The following is a 22,963-nucleotide window of genomic DNA, read 5'->3' on the forward strand; positions in this document are numbered from 1 at the left end:
TATTTTTAAATTTAAATAAATTTTCATCTTATATGTAGTGAGATTTTAATTTTAATAATGGAATTTTCATGAGTTTTAATCCTTAATTTTTTTAAATCAACATTTTTTTCACCCTACGTTGCTGCTAGTTAACAAACCCTAAAGAAAAATATTGACCTTAAAGTAAATTGATGATAGTTTAAAAAAGGTAAAGTTTTATTAAAAGGATAAGTATATATTTTAAAATAAAAAATAATTAAAGATATTTAAACCTAATGGAGAACAAAAACCCTTATAATAAAGTGAAGAAAATAGAAATTGGAGATGTGGCCAAAGGAAAACTAAACGGAAGTAGAGAAGGGTTTGAGGGTTTGAGTACAGTGAGTAAGAGAAAGGGGGTTGAATGGGTGGAGAGGGGATGAAGGAAGTGGGAATGGTGGCGAAGAAGCTTATACGAAGCACAGGGAAAGCAGCGTGGATCGTTGGAACAACTTTCATCGTTTTGGTGGTTCCTCTCATCGTTGCGATGGACCGCGAACAACAGATCAACGAACTCGAGTCCCAACAGGCCAGCATCCTCGGAACCCCTCCTTCGAACCTCCCTTAACATCCTTTTCTTCTCTCTTCTTTTTTATTATGCCTGCCATTATCATCATTTTCACACTTGTTCTTTTAGATCTATCTCCATGAATTTTGCCTAAGCCTTTTTCGACTTCGGCTGCGTTTGGATATACTTATTCAATAAGTTGATTTTTCAATCGATCTTCTGCCATAAATTTATTTATTAGTTTTTTTTTTTTTTTACTAATATTCTTGGAGCATTTGGAAATCACTTGCTTATTATGATCCTTCAGCAATAGAACAATAGCAAAAATCAATCTTCCTGTAAGAAATTAAAAAAAAAAACTGAAAGATATATAACATAAAATAATCCATACGCTCTTTGTACATTTCCTACGTTCTTTCATCTCCAAAGATGATGCTTCGAAAACCCATACTACAAATTGAAAGAATAATCGAGAAAAAAAGTCGATATATTTTTATGTGCTCGTTTTGTACTCATCACTGTCTCGATAGATACGTAATAGATATTTCTCTTGTCGATATATTTCTTTTTATCAATTTCATGTTGGGGTTGAAGAATAAGAGGGAACACAAGCGGGTTATGCTTACTCTAGACAATTACGCGTGTTAATCCTTAAAATGATTTTCATAGAAGGAAAGTCGCATAATTTCACTCCAACACCCCTCCCCCTTAAAAAAAAGGTTGTTGTCCAGACATTTAATTGTAGAATGTATGAAGTATATTATTTCAAAATTACACTGTAGGAGCGATTTACAAATTATTTAACTCAAAATTCAATATAGGTCCATGATTTCTGCAGTCCCAATACCGTCGAGCGTAAATGCATGCACTGCTGTTCTTAACCTTTTTTTCTTCATGACAAAACAAATAAAAACCTCTTTACTACACAAAGGAGCTGATACAATCTCGACCCAAAAAAAGGAGCTAATATGGATAAAATATATCTTCAAAACTTAGTCGAATGGCAATGATAAAATCTGCACACCACTACTTTCACGAGTGAACCCAGTTAAAATGTTTCCGTTAATAGTCGAGCATAGAAGGGAAAAAAGTTTCATAGCAATGGGTCTAAATGTACATGGGGATAATCAAGTTAGTCAACAAGAATAAAACCTTTCTTTATGTATTCCAAACATGGGAATGGCAAGTCCATAACTTGTTCTAGTTCAAGGGATTTAGAAATGAGGGTGTTAAGAACCAAGTCCCGGTTAAAATACTCATTATCTCTACCAAAACCTCTACACACAATCAGAGACGTATTATAGACCCAAGGAACTGCAACAGTAAAAGCAAGGCCAGAACCTCCATTTCCTACTAGCACGTTTTTGTACGCTTGGCAAACATGAGACACATACTTTCCCATTGGTAAGTTTTGTTCGAGCACAGATGGAACATATCCATCATCATTGAAGATATCAGAGTCAGAATGCAGGTTCACCACAACAGTGCCATGTTTGGGATGAAGTTGATTACTTAGGGCTTTAAGAAATGGTGAATCTGGGTCCCATAACTTGTGGGGAAATATATCATCACCATCATAAGCATCAACAAAGATCATATCATATAGATCGGTATTATTAATAATAAATTGCTCAGCATCTGCTTCATAAAGATGAATCCTTTCATGAATGCCTTTCCACATAATTTCATCTATGATACCAGGTTTTGCAAAAGCCCGGTCACCCGTTTGTGTCATGAGTGAGAAGGCCGGGAACCCCATAGCACGAATTGAGGCTGAGATAACAAGGGGATCAATTTCAACTATATGGACAACGGCACCTGGCAAGAGCACAGACAAATAATAAGGTCTGCAAGGATTAATTACAACCATATATTTGTTAATATTAGTGAACAAGGGAGAGGAAGAAAAAGGAGAATGCATTAATTTTTCAAGCTACCACTTAAAACCAGAAAAACTGTAAAGTAGAACAATTTTCACCTCGGATTTTACTCGCCAAAAACAGTGGTAAACTTCCCCCACCATGTCCAATGCATAAAATGTGCATATTTTTCTTTCCTTGCAGTGCACTGGTAATATCAAAATTACACGAGGCTACGGTAGTCAAACCAGCTGATATCATACTCTTCACATCTGCAAAAGGGGCATTAAATAAATAAAAAATATATACTTGGGATTATGGACTGAAAATCAACTGTAAGGACAGAGATGATCATAAAATTTGAAATAAAGAAGAATCATGACTGAAAAGATACCCCTGGAACTTAACTAATAAATTTCATGACCAAAAACCGAATATCAAAATCCATAATGACATATAGTAATTAGTGTCAAATGGCCCAAAGTAATGGAGTGGTGAGCATAAAGCAGCTTATTAAAGGAATGATGCAAGAAAATAAGTTGTAAGAGCACAAGTTAAGCAGATATTCAAGATTTATATCTAGGCAGCCTACAAAGTCATTCTCTTCAAATGGCATGCAAAAGCCTCCCAACAAACACTAAATACCAAATAGCAAGGAAATTTCCCTCATGCAAAGGGATAAGGGGAATCAAATCACCCGTCTCTTATGGTGTCCCCTTCATAGTTCCTCCAATAAAAAATAACACCTCAGTAAAGAAAACTAACAACTAAGAGAGAGAATGTTACTATTTGAAAGACAAGGAACGGAAAAAACAGGAATGTGGATCCGCTCCAGTTAACACAGAGACATCCAGTTTCATTTTTGCTTAAACGAAAATAAACTGACTTAAGCAAAAATACCGAAAATAAAAAATATTTTTTATACAAAATTAGCTTAAATAAATTTTTTTTAGCTTAAGCAAATTATTTTGGCTTAAACAAAATTTGTGCATTTGAAGAGATAAAAACTGAGTGTGAAAGGAAAAGGACTCAGGATGGATAGAGATAAGGAGGGCAAGTGATATAGAGAAAGAAGGGTGGAGAGTTGGGTATGGAGGAAAGAGGGAGAGATAGGTACAAGGTGGGGTGAGAGTGAGAAAAGGAAGAGAGGAGTTTAAGGTGGAGGGAAGAGATAGTTAGGAGAGAAAAAGAAGAGTTGAGTATGAGAGAAAAAAGAAGGTTGAATATGAAGATTGAGAAAGGAGTATTAGACATGGAGAGAAAGAGAAGAGAAGATTGTGAGAAAATACACAAATTTAGCTTAAGCCAAAATAATTCGCTACAGATTGCTTGAGCTAACAAAATTAACTTAAGCTAATTTTACATTAAAAAATTTGTTGTTTTCTACATCGCTTAAGTGAGTCCATTTTTGTTCATTTAAGTGAAAATGAAACTAGCTTTGGCTTTAACTGGCATCTGACAAACAGGATAGGTAATTCTAATCTGATAGACTGATACTCATTATTTCCTTACTCAGAGGTATGATAAATTTTTACATAAGAACTCACCAAAACACCAAACTGACCGTAGGAGATAAAGTTCCATCACAATTATAATTTTATATTATTCACATAGCAGAATGATTAGGGAATGTACATGGCACGGCCAAGCAATGTGGTTGCTGCGTGATATAGACAGAACCCGGTTTGTTTTCACGGTAAGAAAGCATTACTTTTGCTGTGCTCTGTCGAGTAACATCATTGAAACGAAGCACCCGCCATTGATATCCAAGTATCCTCAGATTCCCTCCATCCCCATATCCAGAATGCACCTCCTCACACCTCTGCTGCAGCCATCTTTCCATTTTTGACCAATGCATCCTACTCTGGACGAAACCATGCAAACCCCAAGTTCCATTGTCAACACCATGCAGAACATTCAAATGGGTATCTAAATAGAGGGAATCTTTCAAAGGCTGTGTTTTCAAGACATGAAGCATTTGCAAAATAGAAAAAAAAATTGTCTCGCAAAAATTAAATTAAATAATCTCAGTTAGATATATGGTTACATCTATGACCATTTTAATTTAATTTTAAACAAAATTTGCAAGTTATAGATATTGAATTGCCGTAGTTCAATTTAATTTAATTTTTCTGAAATTTCAAATTCTTTCGGAAGATCGCCAAAAATAAATAGGTTCGGAAAATTTAAAATGGTTCGTGCAATGCAAACAGAAGCTAAAGAGAAAAAGGCGTTAAGAAAGAGTGGGAACTAACGGGTCTTGAGGAGGGATGTGCAACGACCGAAACGACGCCGTTTCCCATGCCGGAAGTTGATCGGAGAACTGTGTTGCCGTCGTCGGGGGCGGATCCCCACCACTCGGAAGAGAAGAGCCAGTCACCTTCGTCCTCCGCGCGCCGCCGCACCGCCGTCGAGAAACGGTGGAGGCAACGGGAACCAGCTCTGGCACCGCGCCACATGAGGTAAAACTAAAACCCTAACGAACCCTGATTCATAGGGTTTTGAATTTGATTTGGGTCCGCTGAATGAGGTTGAGTGAGCGTGAATAGACCAGCCGGGTCGGGTTCGGGTTTTTATTAGCTAGTTATATGGTTTCTAAATCGACACAAATACAGCACTAACGATCTCATGATTACGAAGGTTAACAAAGTCAGGGCACAAACCATTTTTAAGAGTAAGAAAATTATTATTAACATATTTTTTAATATATTTTTTAATTATTGATTCAAATTTATCAAAAATATAAAAATAATTAAATTAACAATATATATTATATTTTTTTCTTATAATATATATTATAAATTTTAATTAAAGTTAATATTTTTACCAGCTTAACTTTATTATTTAAATATATAAATTAATATTATATGGGACAATATAAAATCATATTTAGAATTTAACTAAAAGTGTATTCTTTTAAATTATTAATCAATATTAAAATTTATCAAATAAATTACTTTAAAAATAATATTTAAGATATTATCTAACTTGTTTATATACATGCATATTAAAATATATTCTAAAATAAAAAATTTTATTATATGTTGAATTGCATCAAAGTTTTGAATATAAAGGATATATATATATATATATATATATATATATATATATAATATCTTTTATTTATATTTATTTTTAATTCATGTTAGATGCTTCAAATTAGAGTTTAGGTAGTGTTATGCATAAAAGTATGTTCATAAATAGATGTACTTATCAAAAGATAATAAAGTTGTTAAATTGAATTTATAGAATATCATCCTACATAAATTAGTTTTAATTATTAAGACTATAAAAGACTTAAATCAAGAAAAATAATCAAATGAAAAAAAAAAAGATAACACAGTTATTTGAAATGAATTTAAGGTATTTAATTTTACTTTTATATTTTTTTATGTTCATTTTTAGTTAAACCCTAATCTATGTTTTTGTATGATTGTTAATCTCTTATACTAAAACTACTAACACCTAATATTTATATAATGTGTTAGGAAATGAATATTACAACAAGGACAAAATAGAAAAAGGGGATATAAGGGCCAAAAAGTGAAATGAAAAGATGGAAAAGGAGACCACAAGGCAGAGGAGTAGGAAACGCCTAGGGGTGTCCAGCAGATTAAGGAAGAATAAGGCAAGTTCTGAGGCAGCGACCTTGGTTACTGTTAAATAAAGCCAGTCAGTGCACTCCCTATCTCATCGGATTCAAAGAGGAACGATTCCTTAAGAGAAGAAGCAAAAGAGAGCGGTCTTGGGGAAGAGAGGAAAAGTTGCTTCAAGACTGCCTTAGTAATGATGCTTGTCAGAAAAGGAAAACAGAGACAATTAGTAGGGACATTTTGCTACTTGGAGAGTAACGCAAAGCAGAATATATAAGGAATGAATGATGAGAGACGAAAGATCTTTTTTCTCCTTTATGTTAGGTATTTGGAAGTGAAGTAACCTTCGCAAAGAATAAGAAAGAAAAACAAATGATTCATTCTCAATAACAACCTTCCATAAGTGCGCTCCCTAAGTTTGCTAGCCTAAAGCGTGACATGAAGACAAAACATGGAGCTTCATAATTTGTAAATGTTGCAAAGCACAAACGAGTGCATTTGGATGAGCGCTCTTTGGCATGCTTGAGCGAGAGAATGTTGCTCAAGCGAAGTTAAGAGAGTGCTCTACTAAACGGGAACTCATGATCGGTATTTAGCTTGGAGGGATTTCAGGTGTGCTTTACTCTAGTAGAGGCACTCTATGCCTTGAAAAGGAGGTAATGGTTGTCCTTGGACGTTATCTGCATCTTAAGACATTGGACAACCTCCTACAAGAATGAGGAATTTCAAGATATGAGGATAACTCATGCTCGCATAAAGCACCTGTTAATTTGGTATACTTAATTCTTTGTCTCATTTTATCCTACAGTTTTATTAATTATATGTGATACGATCGCCTATAATGTAATCAATTATGATATGTTAAGAATGACTAATTCTAAACATACAAATATAGATATACTAATGTAAAAACCAATTTAAAAAGAAAACTACAACTATCATTAAAAATAAAGATCACATAAAGTTTACAAATGATCTACCATAACCATAACTATGGATTTAACTACTTATAATGGAATAAGAAGGAAGAAGATGGTAAGGAAATTCATATTCATTCGAAAAAGAATTCAAGCTAAAGGAATCTTAAGGAAAAAGGAAAAAGAGATGAAAAAAGTTCTTGTTCTCAAAAAACGCTTTCAATCACTACTCAGACTTCGGAAAGGTATCTTACATCTTTACCAATGATCTTCACCCCTAAACCACACTAAAAGTCAATTAGGGAGAGTGTGTTTGTGTCAAGTGTACGAAGCCTTTATATAGGGTGTGGAATACAAGAAAGGATAATATTTAGGTCTCTAAAATATATACTTTATCTCTAACAAATATATGACTTATTAATAGATAAAGATATGATTTTATGTGGTCAAATTCAAAGTTCAAATTCTTTCTCACAGGCCTCTTAAAAATCTCCAAATCAATTACACTAAAGAAGAAGTACAACTGTACATATCCTCCAGCACAGTTGTTGTGCATAATCACGAAACACTCCCAAACTTATTTGAGCACTATATTCATCTTTCATTGCTTGAGCCCATTTTGGTTTAGAGAGCTTCCTTACTATGTAAGGTTCTATTGTGTGATAATAGGACATGGAGGAAACAACAACATATATTTTAGGTTTGACTATCTCAGCTTTTGCTCTTGTGATCACGGGATGAGTGTTCTGTTTAGACTGAGAAGATGACCTTGCAATAAAATGAGTAGCATAAACTAGAATAATTGCATTAGTGTTACATGTTATTAATCAATTAAAGTATGTTTCTTTTTATTTATTATTTATTTCATTTTTTTATTAATCAAATATCTTAAGTATTTTTCTATTCTATTAATTCAAATGTCTTCTTTTAAATATTTTTTCCTAATTAATAAATAATTAAGTGATAATTTATTAACTAAGTTAAGTGTAATGATATATAATATTAATGTATAATGTTTTAACCTTTATACATTATAAACGGTAAAAATCTTTGTGTAGGTCTCATGTAATAAAATTTTATTTTAAAATTAAGCTATATTATGACTTATTTTGTTAAATAATTATCTTACTAAGTAATTTAAATATATTTTTCCCTTTAAATATTTCTCCTTTTATTAAATAAAATTAATTTTATATTCAAAAGAATAATAATAATAAATCATATTTCTAATTTTAATAAATTAAATAACTAAATATTTGATTACTTAAATTTATTTCTTTATTTTATTATACAATATTTTACCATATCGATATATGATTCACATTGCTTTCAGTTGACAAATAATTTGTGAGAAATTTTTGTATAAAGCTTATGCTGTTTTAAATTTATTTAATATTAAATTTCAAATTAAAATATATATTCAAAATAATTTTTTATTAATTAAAATATTTTATTTTAATTACCACACTCTTTTGCAATGAGTTATAATATGAATGCATGATTTTCTTTCACCTTTCATATAATTTATCGTAGAGTAACATGTATAGTTGTGCTATATGATATCTTAAAAGATATAAATTATTTTTTTAAAAATACAATTAATCTTAAAATAAATTCTTTTAAAATATTATAAAATTTCATTTAAAACCTTATAAATTTCAAATTAACAAACTAATTGCACAATTTTTATATAGATCTACGTGACTTTGAGTCCTCAATTGCACTAAGTATATATAAGCAAAAATTGGACTCGTCGAGCTAAAATGATTTCAAAATAATAATTTTCTCCTTTTCTATAACATCAATTGATATTTTTAATAAATAAATTTACTTTCTTTAAATAAAGGATAAAAATAGAAAAAGTTAGTATTTAGGAGTTAAATAAATATTTTTAAAATTAAAATAAATTTTCATAATTAAATATAATATTATTTAAATAGATGTTGTAGGATGTCAATATTTTTCTTATAAGTACCTAACTTCTGAATCCATCTTTTATTTTAAAGATTATATTTTAAAAAATTTTCTAATTAATAAATTTTAGTGGTTAACTTTGATTTTCTTAGCAAATATTTATTCTTAGAATCAATAACATGCCTTGTTGTCCCGTTGCGATCCACGTTGTGACACTAGAAATATAGTATTTGTCTCTTGTGTTAATAATTATATCCAAAGATTAAACACACATGTGAGTTGAAGTCCTTTATATGTTGATTATAAGAACTCAATTGGAAAGCACAACAAAAAGTCTTTATAAATTCGGTGACTTGTGAATAATAGTTTCGAAGAGATTTATGTTGTGAAGAAGAGGATTTGAGAGTAAATTGATGAAGGTTAGGGGTATTCAAAAAATTCAATTTCATAAATCCAATCTATAACTAATGTCAAATTAGTTTTAAAAATCTAGATCCATATTAAACCAGTTTTTTTATTAACTATATTTATGTAACTCGTTTAGTGTCTAAATTTATTTTCTAAAACTGGATTTGTTTTTAGTTATCTAAATCTATATGTATGAAGCAACCTTATATCTTTATTTATTAAATTTTGGTGTTATATTAGTTTACAAAATTTTATTGTAATTACATTTTACTGCTATTATTTTTTTTATTAATCTTAATTCTTATAATTAAAATATTTAAAATAATTAAAAATATTAAAATATAAAAAATATTTTTAAATTAATTACTACTTTTTTTTATATTTATGTTTATTTTTTAATTTTTAACATATTATAACATAAAATTTTTATTATTATTTATATTATTAATTTTTATTTTTATAGGTTTTAATTTAAATTTTTACTATAAACTTCGTTTATTAAAAATAAGTTAAAAATAATAATAAATATTTTACATACTTCTTTAAAATATAATATATTAATAAATATTGTTAAAATCTTTTTAAAATGCACTAATTTAATGTAACATTTGTATAATAAATTAGTTTTATCTTAAAAATATAATTCACAAATATATTGAAAATTAATTTTGTGTTAAAAATTAAATTTAAAATTAGATTTAAAACTAATTTAACGTAAAACCAAATTTAAAACTAGTTTCAACACAAACTGAATTTAAAATCGATTTTAAACTAAATTTATATTTTAAAACTATTTTTGAACCGAATAGAAAAATAAAATAAAATATTTTAAAATTTAACTCATATAATTAATTTGTGTGATGGATAGATGATAAAAATTAGAATATATTTAAATATTTATTTCTTTAATAAAATATAAAAATATTATTAATAAATTAAAATATATGCAAATACTCTCTTAACATGTATTGTTAATGTAATAGATTAGAGTACTCTTTGTATTCATATTTTATCTTTAATAAATATTGATGCTTAACAAATATATATATATATATATATGTATATATAATGTTATATTATTTATTATAAAATTTAAATAATTTAATAATAATTAAAAAATAATTATGGTGTATTTTTACCATATGTAAAAACGGTTTAAAACCGATTTTAAACCAAATCTAAATTTTAAAACTAAATTTAAACTGGTTTTAGAAAAATTAAAAGAGATTGGTTTGTAATCCAATCCATATAATTGAACTTTAAATGGATCTAAATTGATTTTTTGAAAATCTAATCCATGAACACCCCTAATAAAGGTAATGGTAATAACAAAAGCTTCACCCCAAAAGAGTAAAGGGAGTGAGGCTTCAACTAAGAGAGCTAAACTAATTTTTTGTTATATGTTTGCGCTTCCTCTCATGACTTTCATTTTGTTCATAAGTAGGAGGACTAGTTCATCTATGTTGAATGCCTTAGCTAGTGAATTTTAGGAATTCTTTTGATATGTGATTATAAGGCGTTTAATTTGGTGCCTAATCGAAGTTTAGGAGTAGCTTTGAATTGTAGAAAGACATTGAAAGCTTGAGATTTGGATTGTAATAGAAAGATCCAACTATATTTTGAATAAGCATCTAGAAACACAATGTAATATCTAGCTCCATTTGTAGTGGGGATTGGGGATGAGCCCAATATATTGAAATTATAAAAGGGAAGTCGATGTGATGAGAATCAAGGAAGGCCCATTGAAGACAAAGACTTGAAGGCATTGTAAGAGCTTCAAGGACCAATGACAAGGGCAAGGGCAAAAAGAATAAATAGAGACTTAGAAAAGATTGTTACTGTCTTATTTGAAAAGGAGCTCAATTTAGAGTTAGAAAAGCCCAAGATAATCAATTACATATGCTTAGAGGATTTGAACTCTAACGAGTTTTATTAGGATTTAATTATTATGTTTAGTTTATTTATTTTGATATTAGTCATTACTTATTTTGAGTTTTTATTTATGATAAAATCTTGTTATTTTATTTAGTTTATTTGAATTTAGGCTTGTTGGTACAAGAAGCCCATTAGGGTTTGCGTTAGTATTAGTTTACAAGCATTAGACATATATAAGCTCTTGTAAACACACTTTTAATTAGTTTTGAATATAATTTGAGATTGAACACTCTTGTGAGAGCGTGTGACTCTAGGTTCTTGAGTGAGCCAATTTTCTTTGATCTTATCAAGAGGCCAAAACTCTTGTGGCGATCGTTCCTTGGCTTATCAATCTTGCGATTGTGGCGCAATTTTCCATCTCTATTCTATTTTTACTTTTTATTAATTTTCTTCTTATTTCAATTCTTATTTGTGTCGTAATAATTTCATTTTTATTGTGTGAAATCCAATTCAAGATCGTTTAATTCGGCAATACGGTTTGTGGTTGTCATCAATTGGTATCAAGAGCTTTGGTTAGAATTGGTTTGAAAAGTACTGTTCATCGCACGTTGCTCATTGAAAAAAAAAAGAGAAAAAAAATACTACAAAAAAAAATAATTTGCAACATACAAAAGTTTGTTTTTGATATATTTCTTCCAATCTTTCACTTATTTTGCTTGATTCCATACAAAAAAAAAATAGTAGTTGTTTAACGTTATATAATCTTCTTTAAATTCTTCAATTTTATCTTATTTGCAATCTATTTTTGAGTGTACTTATTTTTTATTTAGTCTTTTTTTTTTTTATTGTCTTGTTGGCTTCCTTAGTTTTGTCTTAGAGTTTTCTTTTGTTGGCTTCACTTGAGTCTCATTGATTGATTGTCTCTTGGTTTTGGTTAATTATGTGGATTGGAGGTTGACTTCCTTAAGAACTCTTGAGAGCATTTGAGGGGAAAAAGGCAAGAGAGAAATCCTTACACAAAAGCCAATTTAGAGTGAAACACGAGTGAATATCTACTGAGTGAAAATACTTAGCGAGTGGAGAGAACCTTTTATTTTTGCATTAACTTTTATTGTTTTGTAGAATGTCTCAAGAAGGAGGATCAAGTAGAGAGAGCACTCTTGCCTCGCAAATTGAAAGACTTGCTCAAAGATTTGAAAGCATGTTTGAGAGGCAAAATGAAGCAATAAGGAATGTTCAAGAGGCGTTGACAAATAATGCAAGAAGGCGGTCACGTGATCGTTCTCCACATGCCTATGAAGACTCTAGTAATTCTTCAAGAGAAAGAAGAAGAAATAGGAGAGATGATGAAGAAAGGAGGTATGATAGGTGGAGAGATAATAGAGAGAGGAGGAATCAAAGAAGAAGAAGAGAAGATGTAAGAATAAGAGAAAATGAGAGAATTGGTGGAGTTAAAATAAAGATTCTTAGTTTTTATGGAAGGAATGATGTTGAAGCATACTTAGAGTGAGAATTGAAGATAGAGCAAGTATTCTCATGCCATGATTATAGTGAAGAAAAGAAAGTAAATGTGGCCTCCCTAGAGTTTCACGACTACGCGTTGGTGTGGTGGAATCAAATTCAAAGGGACCGAAGGAGATATAATGAGGAGCCTGTAGATACATGGACTGAAATGAAGAACCTAATGCGTAGGAGATTTGTTCCTACATACTACAATAGAGAGCTTCATACAAAGCTTCAAGGTTTGAGGCAAGGTGGCAAAAGTGTTGATGACTATTATAAAGAAATGAAAGTTGCCATGATACGAGCTAATGTATTTGAAGAAAGAGAAGCAACAATGGCTCGTTTCTTAAATGGGTTGAATCATGACATCCGTGACATAGTGGAACTTCATCCTTATGTGAAACTTGAAGATTTGGTTCACCAAGCTATTAAAGTAGAAGCACAACTAAAGAGAAAGGGTACTTTGAGGAAGAATGTCTCTTCTTACAACTCAAAAGGGTGGAAGGAAGAAGTAAAGAAGGAGGAAATATCAATTAAGGATACATTTGTACAAAGTAGTAAACCTTCCTCTAAAACTTCTTTTAATTCTACTAATACTTCTGCTTCTCCTACTTCTCAGCATAGAGCAATCAAATGCTTCAAATGTCTTGGAAAGGGTCATATTGTATCCCAATGTCTAAACAAGAAAACTATGATTTTGAAGGAGAATGGTGAAATCTCAAGTGCAAGTTCATCTTAATCATCACATGCTTCCAGTGAAGAAGAAAGTAAGTTTGAAGCTTTATGCCATGAAGGAGATTTGCTTATGGTAAGGCGTCTCTTGGGTAGTATAGCTAAAAATGTTGACACTACACAAAGAGAAAATATTTTTCATTCAAGATGCTTGGTACGTGGAAAGATTTGTTCTCTTATTGTTGATGGTGGTAGTTGTACCAATGTGGCTAGTGTTAGACTTGTTGAAAAATTGAATCTTACTACTACTCCTCACCCTAAGCCCTATAAGTTATAATGGTTGAGTGATGAAGGAGAGTTGGTTGTTAATAGACAGGTTTTGATTACTTTTTCTATTGACAAGTATGAGGATGAAGTCTTATGTGATGTAGTGCCTATGGAAACAAGTCATATCCTCTTGGGAAGACCATGACAATTTGACAAGAAAGCTATTTATGATAGTTATTCCAACAAGTTTACGTTTGTACATAAAAGGTGCACAATCACTTTAGTGCCCATGACTCTTAGTCAAGTACATGAAGATCAAAAAGTCATGAAGTTAAGAAGAGAGCAAGAAAAAAAAGATGAGAGAAGAAATGAAAAGAAAAAGAGTGAGTTTGAAGGCAAACTTAAAAAGAAAGGGGGGGAAAGTGAAGACACTTACAAGTGAGGAATATGAGAGTGAAGAGAAAGGTGAAACACTTACAAGTGAGAAATATGAGAGTAAAAAGAAAGGTGAAGAAAAAAATCAATATGAAATGAGAGAAAATTTGTTTGTGAGAGAAAAAGAAGTAAAGAAAGTTTTGTTGGCCTCTCGGCCTATGTGCTTACCTCTGTATAAAGAAAGTCCTCATAATAAATTTATGGATTCCTTTGCTAACGATATTTTGCCTAGTAGTATTTTCTCTCTTCTACAGGATTTTGAAGATGTCTTCCCTAAAGAAGTATCTTACTACCTACCTCCAATTAGAAAAATAAAACATCAAATTGAAAAGAAAGTAGAGCAACAAGCAAAGTATATCAATAAGGGATAGAAGAAAGTAGAATTTGAACCTGGAGATTGGGTTTGGATATATATGTGCAAAAAAAAGTTTCCCATGCAAGGAAATGCAAGGCTTCAAACAAGAGGGGATGAATTATTTCAAATCTTAAAGAGGATTAGAGATAATACATACAAAGTGGACTTATTAGGTAAGTATGGTGTTAATGCTACTTTTAATGTATTTGATTTATCTCTCGTTGATGTAGGTAATAAAGAGTCAAATTTGAGGACAAATTTTCTTGAAGAAAGAGGGATTAATGAGAATCAAGGAAAGCCCATTGAAGATAAAGACTTGAAGGCATTGGAAGAGCTTCAAGGACCAATGACAAGGGTAAGGGCAAAAAGAATAAATGGAGACTTAGAAAAGATTGTTGCTGTCTTATTTGAAAGGGAGCTCAATTTAGAGTTAGAAAAGCCCAAGATAATCAATTACATATGCTTAGAGGATTTGAACTCTAACGAGTTTTATTAAGATTTAATTATTATGTTTAGTTTATTTATTTTGATATTAGTCATTACTTATTTTGAGTTTTTATTTAGGATAAAATCTTGTTATTTTATTTAGTTTATTTGAATTTAGGCTTGTTGGTACAAGAAGCCCATTAGGGTTTGCGTTAGTATTAGTTTACAAGCATTAGGCATATATAAGCTCTTGTAAACACACTTTTAATTAGTTTTGAATATAATTTGAGATTGAACACTCTTGTGAGAGCGTGTGACTCTAGGTTCTTGAGTGAGCCAATTTTCTTTGATCTTATCAAGAGGCCAAAACTCTTGTGGCGATCGTTCCTTGGCTTATCAATCTTGCGATTGTGGCGCAATTTTCCATCTCTATTCTATTTTTACTTTTTATTAATTTTCTTCTTATTTCAATTCTTATTTGTGCCGTAATAATTTTGTTTTTATTGTGTGAAATCCACTTCAAGATCGTTTAATTCGGCGACACGGTTTGTGGTTGTCATCACGATGTGCGTTTCCTATATAGTAAGATTGACATTACAGGAAACTAGGAAAAGAATTACAAGGTATGTTACATTGTTCAAGAATATTTTTCAAGGGTGACCAAGTGTAGCATGCCATAGTTCTAAAGATTGTGTGGCTGGTTATTTGACAATAATATAAGCAGAGTAGGATTGATTTTGTTGAAGCTGAGGGAACGCTTAAAGGCCATCCTTAAGTGTGCCTTGAAGAATTTTTTCCACGGTATCCTGAGTTTTGACATTGCAATAGTTATGATAAAACTCAAAATAAATATCTTTATCAAGAGCAAATTTTGATACACAAAGGAGATTCTTGGTTATAGATGGAAAGAACATGTAATATTGGTCTAAGACAAGGTGTTTAGAGAATGAGGGAACAACAAATTTAGAATGTCCAACATGCTTAATGTTCAAACCTATACCATTGCCAACTCGAACACATTTAGAACCGTTAAAATCTGATTTCATGGAAAGGTTACCTTCATCATGTGTAATGTGATGTGTGGCACCACTATCAGAGTACCATAGAGGGTCATGAACGGTTGAGGGAGTGGCTAGTTTTGACTGTTGGGTGGATATTGATTCTTGAGTACTAAATTGACTAGTGAGGCTTGAGGAGGACCTTGGTACTCCTGGTTGAATCTGTGCCAACAATCAGCACTAAGATGACTCGGTTTACCACATATTTGACATGGAGACCTTTGTTATTCCAATTGTTCCTGCCATATCCTCTACCTTCCATTTGAATTTATGTCACATCTATTGTTGTTTGAGCTTCCGCGATAGAAGGGTATTGCTCCTCTATTGTCTAAACCACCTCTATAGCATTGAGAATCACCTTTGCCTCGACATAGCTAGAACTAGGAAACTGTAATGGAGCTTGGTGTGGTTTAAAGCCCAAGCAAGTAAGGCAAGGGCTTTAGCTCTCTAAATTTTTTTTTTTAGTTTTATTATTTTAAAAATAGTTTTTAATTTAAATATTTTAAGTAATTATTAATTTTTCATTGATATTATAAATAATATTTCATGAGCTGTAACTTTTAATCTTAATTAATAAATAATAAACATTTTTTAATTTATTTTTTTAAAAAATAATTGAATAGCAAAGAAAAAAATTGAACATTTTTTTTATTTTTTATTTAATTACTACTTCTTTCTTCTTCTTTTTTCTAACTACTCTCTTCTTGTTTAATTTTGTTTCAGTTTATATTTTTTTACTAACAACAACCTTGGAGTAATAGTGGAGGAGGAAGCAAAGTCTTCTATTTTTCTAAAGCATAAGCATTGGTACGAAGCCTTCCATTTTCTCAATACGGAGGCACTGATACAAGAGTCTTCCCTTCGCTACTCAGCCTCCATTACCCGCACCTACTAAACATAATTTCACAGTTTCTTTGTAAAGCTGTCACTTTTGAAGACGTAGAGATTGCAAGTGTCAAATTTATTTTCTTGACAATTTTATTATTTTAATTTAGTCTTATTTTAAATAAATTTTAAATAAAATTATAATAATTTAAAAAAAATTATTTTATTAATAAAAAAGCTTCATTTTTAAATTTGCTTTTAAGTCCTAAAAGTTCTTGAGCCGTCCCTGAATGAAGCTAATACAATATTTGTTTGGATCAGATTAATATCCTCCTTTATGTGGTTATCAAATCTTTCTTCTTGAGACATCAACAAGGCTTTGATATTATCAACTGAACAAGGATCAAGCCTAGAGGTAATGCAGCCCATCCAGGAATGGTCCAATATGTTTTTCATCTGTGATTGCAGATCCAATTGCTACCAGAGAATCAACAATTTTCTTGATCTCTAGGAGTATTCATTGGCATATTTCTCTTTCTTGATTATTGTTAGCTGTAGCTTGAGTTTCTTGATTTTGGCCTGAGTTTGAGATGCATAATATGATGTTAATCTTTTCGAGATTTGATGAGCATGGGTTAGACCAACCATCTTAGTCAAGATTGGTGAGATCATTGATGCTAAAAGTCATGCTACAAGTAGTTGATCTTGCTGCCCATAGTTGAGGTATGCTTCTTGAATTGTGTCACTGGTTTTATCTTCTTTGGTTGTAAATTTTACTGGACTTCCTTTTTCATCAAGGTATTTTTTGAGTTTTAACCCACGAACAGTAGCAAGAACCTGTTGTTGCCAGATCAAGAAATTTTCTTCATCTAGTTTAATGGATATTGGTGCGGTAAAAGTTTGGGGGGTAATTGAATTGCTGAAGCCATAGTTTTATAAAGAAGCTATTGATACCATGTTAGATGCTTTAAGCATGTGGAGGATTTGAAGAGAAAAGAATAATAAGTGAAGATGATGATTGATATTATTATATTTAATGAAAAAAGTACATGTTTATATTTCTTATATCTTTAATATATAAGCTATATTTATAACTAAACATATTTACAAAAATATAACAGAAAAATAATTAATATAATGAATCCTTTTTTTAAGAAAAAAACTATAATTTAAAATAAAAATAATAAAGGAAAATTTAAAATAAATTATTATAATATTTCTTCTATTCACTTATTTTATAAAAGTGCTTATATATTAATTCAAGTCTTTATATTTTTTATAAAAAAATGAGAAAAATATTCTCATTATAGGTTTTAGCTCATTACCCAAAATTTCTTTTATTCCTTAAACATTGCGCAAACGCACTTAAATTTTATAAATACATTGTAGTTAATTTTTTTACAATATTCTTAAAAATTAATTTTTAATTGTTTGATTAATTAATGACGTTGAATAATAATATATTTGATTTGATGTTCAAACAATTTATTATATCTAATAAAATATAAATTTATATTATATTTACACTATTTAAGAAATATGTACAACAACCTCGCGTAATGCACGAGTTAAATGACTAGTTAAGAAAATAAAAGAATAATTAAAATCAAGGAATATGTGTTGACATCACTAAATATTGATTTAAAATAATTCGGCATTTAAATCGAAGCATAATTAGTGAGAAAGTTCTGAATGGGCCATAAAACTAGCAAATTAATAGCACAAATTATTTCTAATAATGTTTTTAATCTAATAATATTTTCACACTTTTTAATTCGTAATATTGTTAATAATGGATGAATATACCATAATAGAAAAGAAATGAATATAGTCAATTTTTTGAGAAACCCAATGAACATATACAAGTACAATAAAATTGTATTTGGATGGATATATAGTCACACACATTGCACAGAGAAATAGAAATTGCACATAGCAATTCGACATAAACAAACTAATCTTATCTTGCCATATCCTTTCTTGCATCACTGGACAGTGGACACAATCATGCCACGTCATCATAAACGCCAAACACAATCCACTTTCTCTCTCATAATGTCTCATAGACTAAAAAGTGACCAACTCGTAACACTTTGAGTTGCATCACCACAACATGGCTGCCACAGCTGCTGCAGGCATAGCATCCTTGTTTTCTTCTTCCATTAACACAGTCAAATGTGTGCCCTCAAACCGCATGTTTGCATCTTTGACACTCTCCTATGTAGTGGAACCTTTGTCCATTGGGGGTACCATTTCACACAAGTTGTGGGTGCCTAGAATTTCAGCACAAGAAGAGATGGTTGTGGCTTCTGAAGTTGATGCTGCTTTAGTTGAAGAGAAAGTGGAGGAAGGAGAAGTGATAGCAGAACAAGACACTGAATCCTCTGACAACACTAAACTTTATTTTGGGAATTTGCCTTATAGTGTTGATAGTGCAAAACTTGCAGGGTTAATTGAGGACTATGGTAGCGCAGAACTAATTGAGGTATATATGTCACTCTTATAAAGCAATTATATCTATAGGATAATATGCTAGGAGTAAATTTGTAAATTCCTTTTATTTAAATTACTTTACTTTAATGTCATCTTGATTTACACTATGATTTATGAATTTATCATGACGGCATCCCATTTTATTTTTCTGCATGGTGTGATTTAATTGATGCAAGGTTTTCTGATGATGGGTGTGTAGCTAATGAATGATTACATTTATAATAGTGTGCTGTCCTTGGTTTTTGACTTCAATAATTCAGACTTACATTCTAATTTAGTTCAATGAAATTTTTCTAAATATCTGTGGTGTCTGAAATAATGTTTGTTGTGCTTTTGCTTCGATTGATTATTTCATTTGTTTTGGATTTTTAAGTAATAAGTATGGATGAATTGGGTGGTGTCTGAGGGATCATATGTCTTCTTGAAGCTTATCTTAATGGTAAACTAAACATTTTGCCTTAGTTATTTTATTGATAATTAACTTCCAAGAGCGAGTTAAAATCTGAAAGGGGCTTCAGATATGCCTTCATAATTTTCTGTCGAAAATTTTCTTCTTTTGGTAGAGGTGTCTGCTTATTTTCTATTTGCAATTTCTGATCAATTCATTGTCTCGTTAGTCTCATTCTCCTCATTCATTGTTTCTTTCTTGGGAGCTTCTATTTATTCCATTTACTGATTTACACTCCCGCTTTTTAATGTGTTACATGTGTGTATAATAATGATTAGTGAAACAATGTTATAATCAACTAAATTTGCAATTTTGCAAGAGATTTTTTGTATTGAAGTTTTGATCATGTTTACGATAAGATGTTTGCAAGAAAAAGAAAAACTATATTGTTAGACACATCACCTATAAAATTTAGTTAGTGATGTGAAAAATGAAAGCAAAAGAAGAAAATTTTCCTCCATAAATGGTTGTTAGCTAGCATATATTCCTCACACATGCGAGTCTTTGGAATCCAAATTGCATTTTATGATTTGATTATCCATGCATTCCTTAACTTTCAGTGTTGTTAATGAAGATTGTACATATATATACATTTAGGTTCTTTACAACAGGGAAACTGGAAGAAGTAGAGGCTTTGCATTTGTGACAATGAGTTGTATTGAAGATTGTAATGCAGTAATAGAAAATCTTGATGGAAAAGTAAGAATCACTGCCTCTTTAGTCTTTCCTTTGTTCATTAGCATTTGTTCTCACATTTTATTTTCAATTGGGTTGTTTTTCTGATACCCTTTTGCATACTGAAGTAGTAAATGAACTTCTCAGGAGTTCTTGGGAAGAACCTTGCGGGTGAACTTCTCTAACAGACCAAAACCAAAAGAACCTTTGTACCCTGAAACTGAGCATAAGCTTTTTGTTGGGAACCTGTCATGGTCAGTGACTTCTGAGAGTTTGACACAAGCTTTTCAAGAATATGGAACAGTGGTTGGAGCAAGGGTCTTGTATGATGGGGAATCTGGTAAGTCACGTGGCTATGGCTTTGTTTGCTACTCAACAAAAGCAGAGATGGAATCTGCCCTTGCAGCCTTGAATGATGTGGTATTCTACTACTCATCTCTTCACTCTTCTATTGGTTGTGCATTGTGCAAATTATGTATGATGTTTAGCTATATGAAAAAATAGTAATGAGGGACCAAAAGAAGTTCAGAAAAAATCAACAGAAATTTTCTGATAAATAATATTTTTAAAATTTAATTTTATCTAATTTAATGGCATTATGTCATTCATGTAACACACTTTATCCAATAGGATAAACTTAATTATTGTTGTACTTATGTACTAGTTTGATTGGTTAGGAGAAAAACTAAAAAGCTTTTATTAAAATAAATTATTATGTCAAAAACACAAATTATTTAGTCAGAGCTTGCTTCTAGATTAGGAAGCAATAAATAAAAATTATTAACAATCACATTAAGGATACATTTAAAAATTACATGAAAGTGAATGGATACTTTTCAATAATAAAAAAAAAGTACTTTTACTTTCTTGGTTAAGGCAATAGTTAGAATTAAATTTTAAGTAGTTTAAAATATTTAAGAGGATATATTTAAAGACTGGTTAACATTTGACTTTTAAGTGATTGAAAACATCAAAGAAGATAAATCTAAAGCCATTTAACTTATGCACTTATTAAAAAAGTATTTATTATACTTTTGTATTGTGAATATAATAAATATTTTTAATAAAAAATAATTATTTTTTTGAATACTTAAAATTAAGTCTAATTGACAAAATATTGTAAGAAAATTGATGTTATTTTGCTCATTGGTTCTATGTAAATTATTGTGCTCTTCAGGACCTTGAAGGACGGGCTATGCGGGTATGCTTGGCTCAAGGAAAACGTTCACAAGGTTAATAGAAACTTGACAATGCTATGATGAGATGTTCAAAATGGTGCCATAGAAATGAGAAGGGGATGCTTGTATACCAACCATGATGCACTTGCTTCAATTTGCTGAGGAGTTCCTTTTCATTTATTGTGGTGTATAAGTTATTTATTTCCCCTTTCAAACGATTGCTGACCCAAATGCTGTTATATTGTGTTTCGCATTTTTGCTTCTACTGACATTGGGCTACCTATTGCTTCCTTCTTGGCTCACTAAATGTCATCATTGAATCATATCTTCTAATCTATATAACATTTCCTAAGAAATATTTAGCACTTGAATGTGCTAAGTTTCGTACAATAATATAATGACAGACTTCGAAGTGCACTTTGTTTTCAATTTCTGCAAAATTATAAAATTCTTTCGTAATAGTTTAAAATAAGGTTTAAATATGTTTTTCGTCTTTATATTTTAGCAAATTTTTTATTTTAGTCTCTTCAAACGAATTATTTTTATTTTAGTCCCTACTTTTTATAAATTTTTATTTTTAATCCTAACTTTGACGTGGTTGAATAAAGATTAACACGTGATATTATCTCAATTTAAAATATATTAACTAAAATATTTCACAGTTAAATTTTACATAAGATTATAATAATTTGAATTATTTTTCTTATAAGAATTTCGATTTAAAAATGATTTTAATATTAATAATTTCTACCCAAACTTATTAGGTTTCTTTTAATGATTTGAGGAGGTTTGAAAAATACTTTGTTAGAACATTTTTTTTTTAATGCTGAGAGCTTCCATCACTCACAGTGACTTTTCGGTGCTCTTTCTTTCGTTTCTAACTAAGAAATTATTGTTAATTGGACATTCGTTGTTATCATGGAGAGTAATGGATCTAAGAAGGTTTCGATATAGGAGGAAGACTTAATGAGTTGTAGCAAGAAGGTAAAAATGAATTTCATAATAAAATGAGATTTTGTGTGGAAGAAAATATAGAGAACGAAAAAGGAGAGGAAAATTATAAGGAGAGACAGAGAAATGAGTGAAAATTTGTGAATAGTTTTTTTTTTTTTAGATAAAAATTTTAGTTGGACTCAACAAATAAATTTCTTTGCATCAATCAAACAAACAAAAGAAAGTGAATTCTTGATTAATCGTAATCGTACATGAATCGATGAATGGATTCAAAGATTAACACATGATATTATCTCAATTTAAAATATATTAACTAAAATATTTGACAGTTAAATTTTACATAAGATTATAATAATTTGAATTATTTTTTCTTATAAGAATTTCAATTTAAAAATGATTCTAATATTAATAATCTCTACCCAAACTTATTAGGTTTCTTTTAATGGTTTGAGGAGGTTCGAAAAATACTTTGTTAGAACTTTTTTTTTTTTTTTAATGCTGAGAGCTTCCATCACTCACAGTGACTTCACTCCTATGGTGACTTTCCGGTGCTCCTTCTTTCATTTTTAACTAAGAAATTAT

The 22,963-nt window shown here is 30.3% G+C and overlaps 2 protein-coding genes across 3 annotated transcripts; one reads left to right on the forward strand and one right to left on the reverse strand.

Moving 5' to 3' along the window:
• The first annotated feature begins 346 nt into the window (after nt 1-346).
• LOC113871254 (29 kDa ribonucleoprotein, chloroplastic) lies at nt 347-21,775 on the forward strand. Of its 2 annotated transcripts, XM_027508229.1 has the most exons (6): nt 347-573; nt 18,608-18,647; nt 18,732-19,118; nt 20,172-20,273; nt 20,397-20,669; nt 21,427-21,775. In XM_027508229.1, the coding sequence occupies exons 1-6, from the start codon at nt 383-385 to the stop codon at nt 21,484-21,486; spliced, it is 1,053 nt and encodes a 350-aa protein (XP_027364030.1). In that variant the 5' UTR covers nt 347-382; the 3' UTR covers nt 21,487-21,775. The 2 variants fall into 2 exon arrangements, with proteins under 2 accessions (XP_027364030.1, XP_027364031.1); XM_027508230.1 differs by lacking the exons at nt 347-573; nt 18,608-18,647 and having other exon boundaries at nt 18,684-19,118; nt 20,397-20,666; nt 21,427-21,757.
• On the reverse strand, nt 1,563-4,993 carry LOC113871253. Its single transcript, XM_027508228.1, has 4 exons — nt 4,641-4,993; nt 4,021-4,249; nt 2,505-2,657; nt 1,563-2,344 (listed from the first exon to the last, which is right to left on the reverse strand). Exons 1-4 carry the CDS (start codon nt 4,842-4,844, stop codon nt 1,659-1,661), a joined length of 1,272 nt encoding a protein of 423 aa, XP_027364029.1. The 5' UTR covers nt 4,845-4,993; the 3' UTR covers nt 1,563-1,658.
• Nucleotides 21,776-22,963: the final 1,188 nt, after the last annotated feature.

Source organism: Abrus precatorius, unplaced genomic scaffold (genome assembly GCF_003935025.1).
Source record: "Abrus precatorius isolate BTA unplaced genomic scaffold, Abrus_2018 Scaffold7, whole genome shotgun sequence".
NCBI lineage: Eukaryota > Viridiplantae > Streptophyta > Magnoliopsida > Fabales > Fabaceae > Abrus > Abrus precatorius.

Excerpts from the sequence above, each read along its gene's own strand:
- LOC113871254 (XM_027508229.1), top strand. The coding sequence starts at position 383 with ATGGGTGGAGAGGGGATGAAGGAAGTGGGAATGGTGGCGAAGAAGCTT. Across the intron at positions 574-18,607 it reads ATCCTCGGAACCCCTCCTTC|CCTTTCTTGCATCACTGGAC; the intron begins GAACCTCCCTTA and ends ATCTTGCCATAT. Across the intron at positions 20,274-20,396 it reads TAGAAAATCTTGATGGAAAA|GAGTTCTTGGGAAGAACCTT; the intron begins GTAAGAATCACT and ends TGAACTTCTCAG.
- LOC113871253 (XM_027508228.1), bottom strand. The coding sequence starts at position 4,844 with ATGTGGCGCGGTGCCAGAGCTGGTTCCCGTTGCCTCCACCGTTTCTCG. Across the intron at positions 4,250-4,640 it reads CACATCCCTCCTCAAGACCC|AGTAGGATGCATTGGTCAAA; the intron begins GTTAGTTCCCAC and ends GGTTTCGTCCAG. Across the intron at positions 2,658-4,020 it reads ACATTGCTTGGCCGTGCCAT|ATGTGAAGAGTATGATATCA; the intron begins GTACATTCCCTA and ends CCCCTTTTGCAG.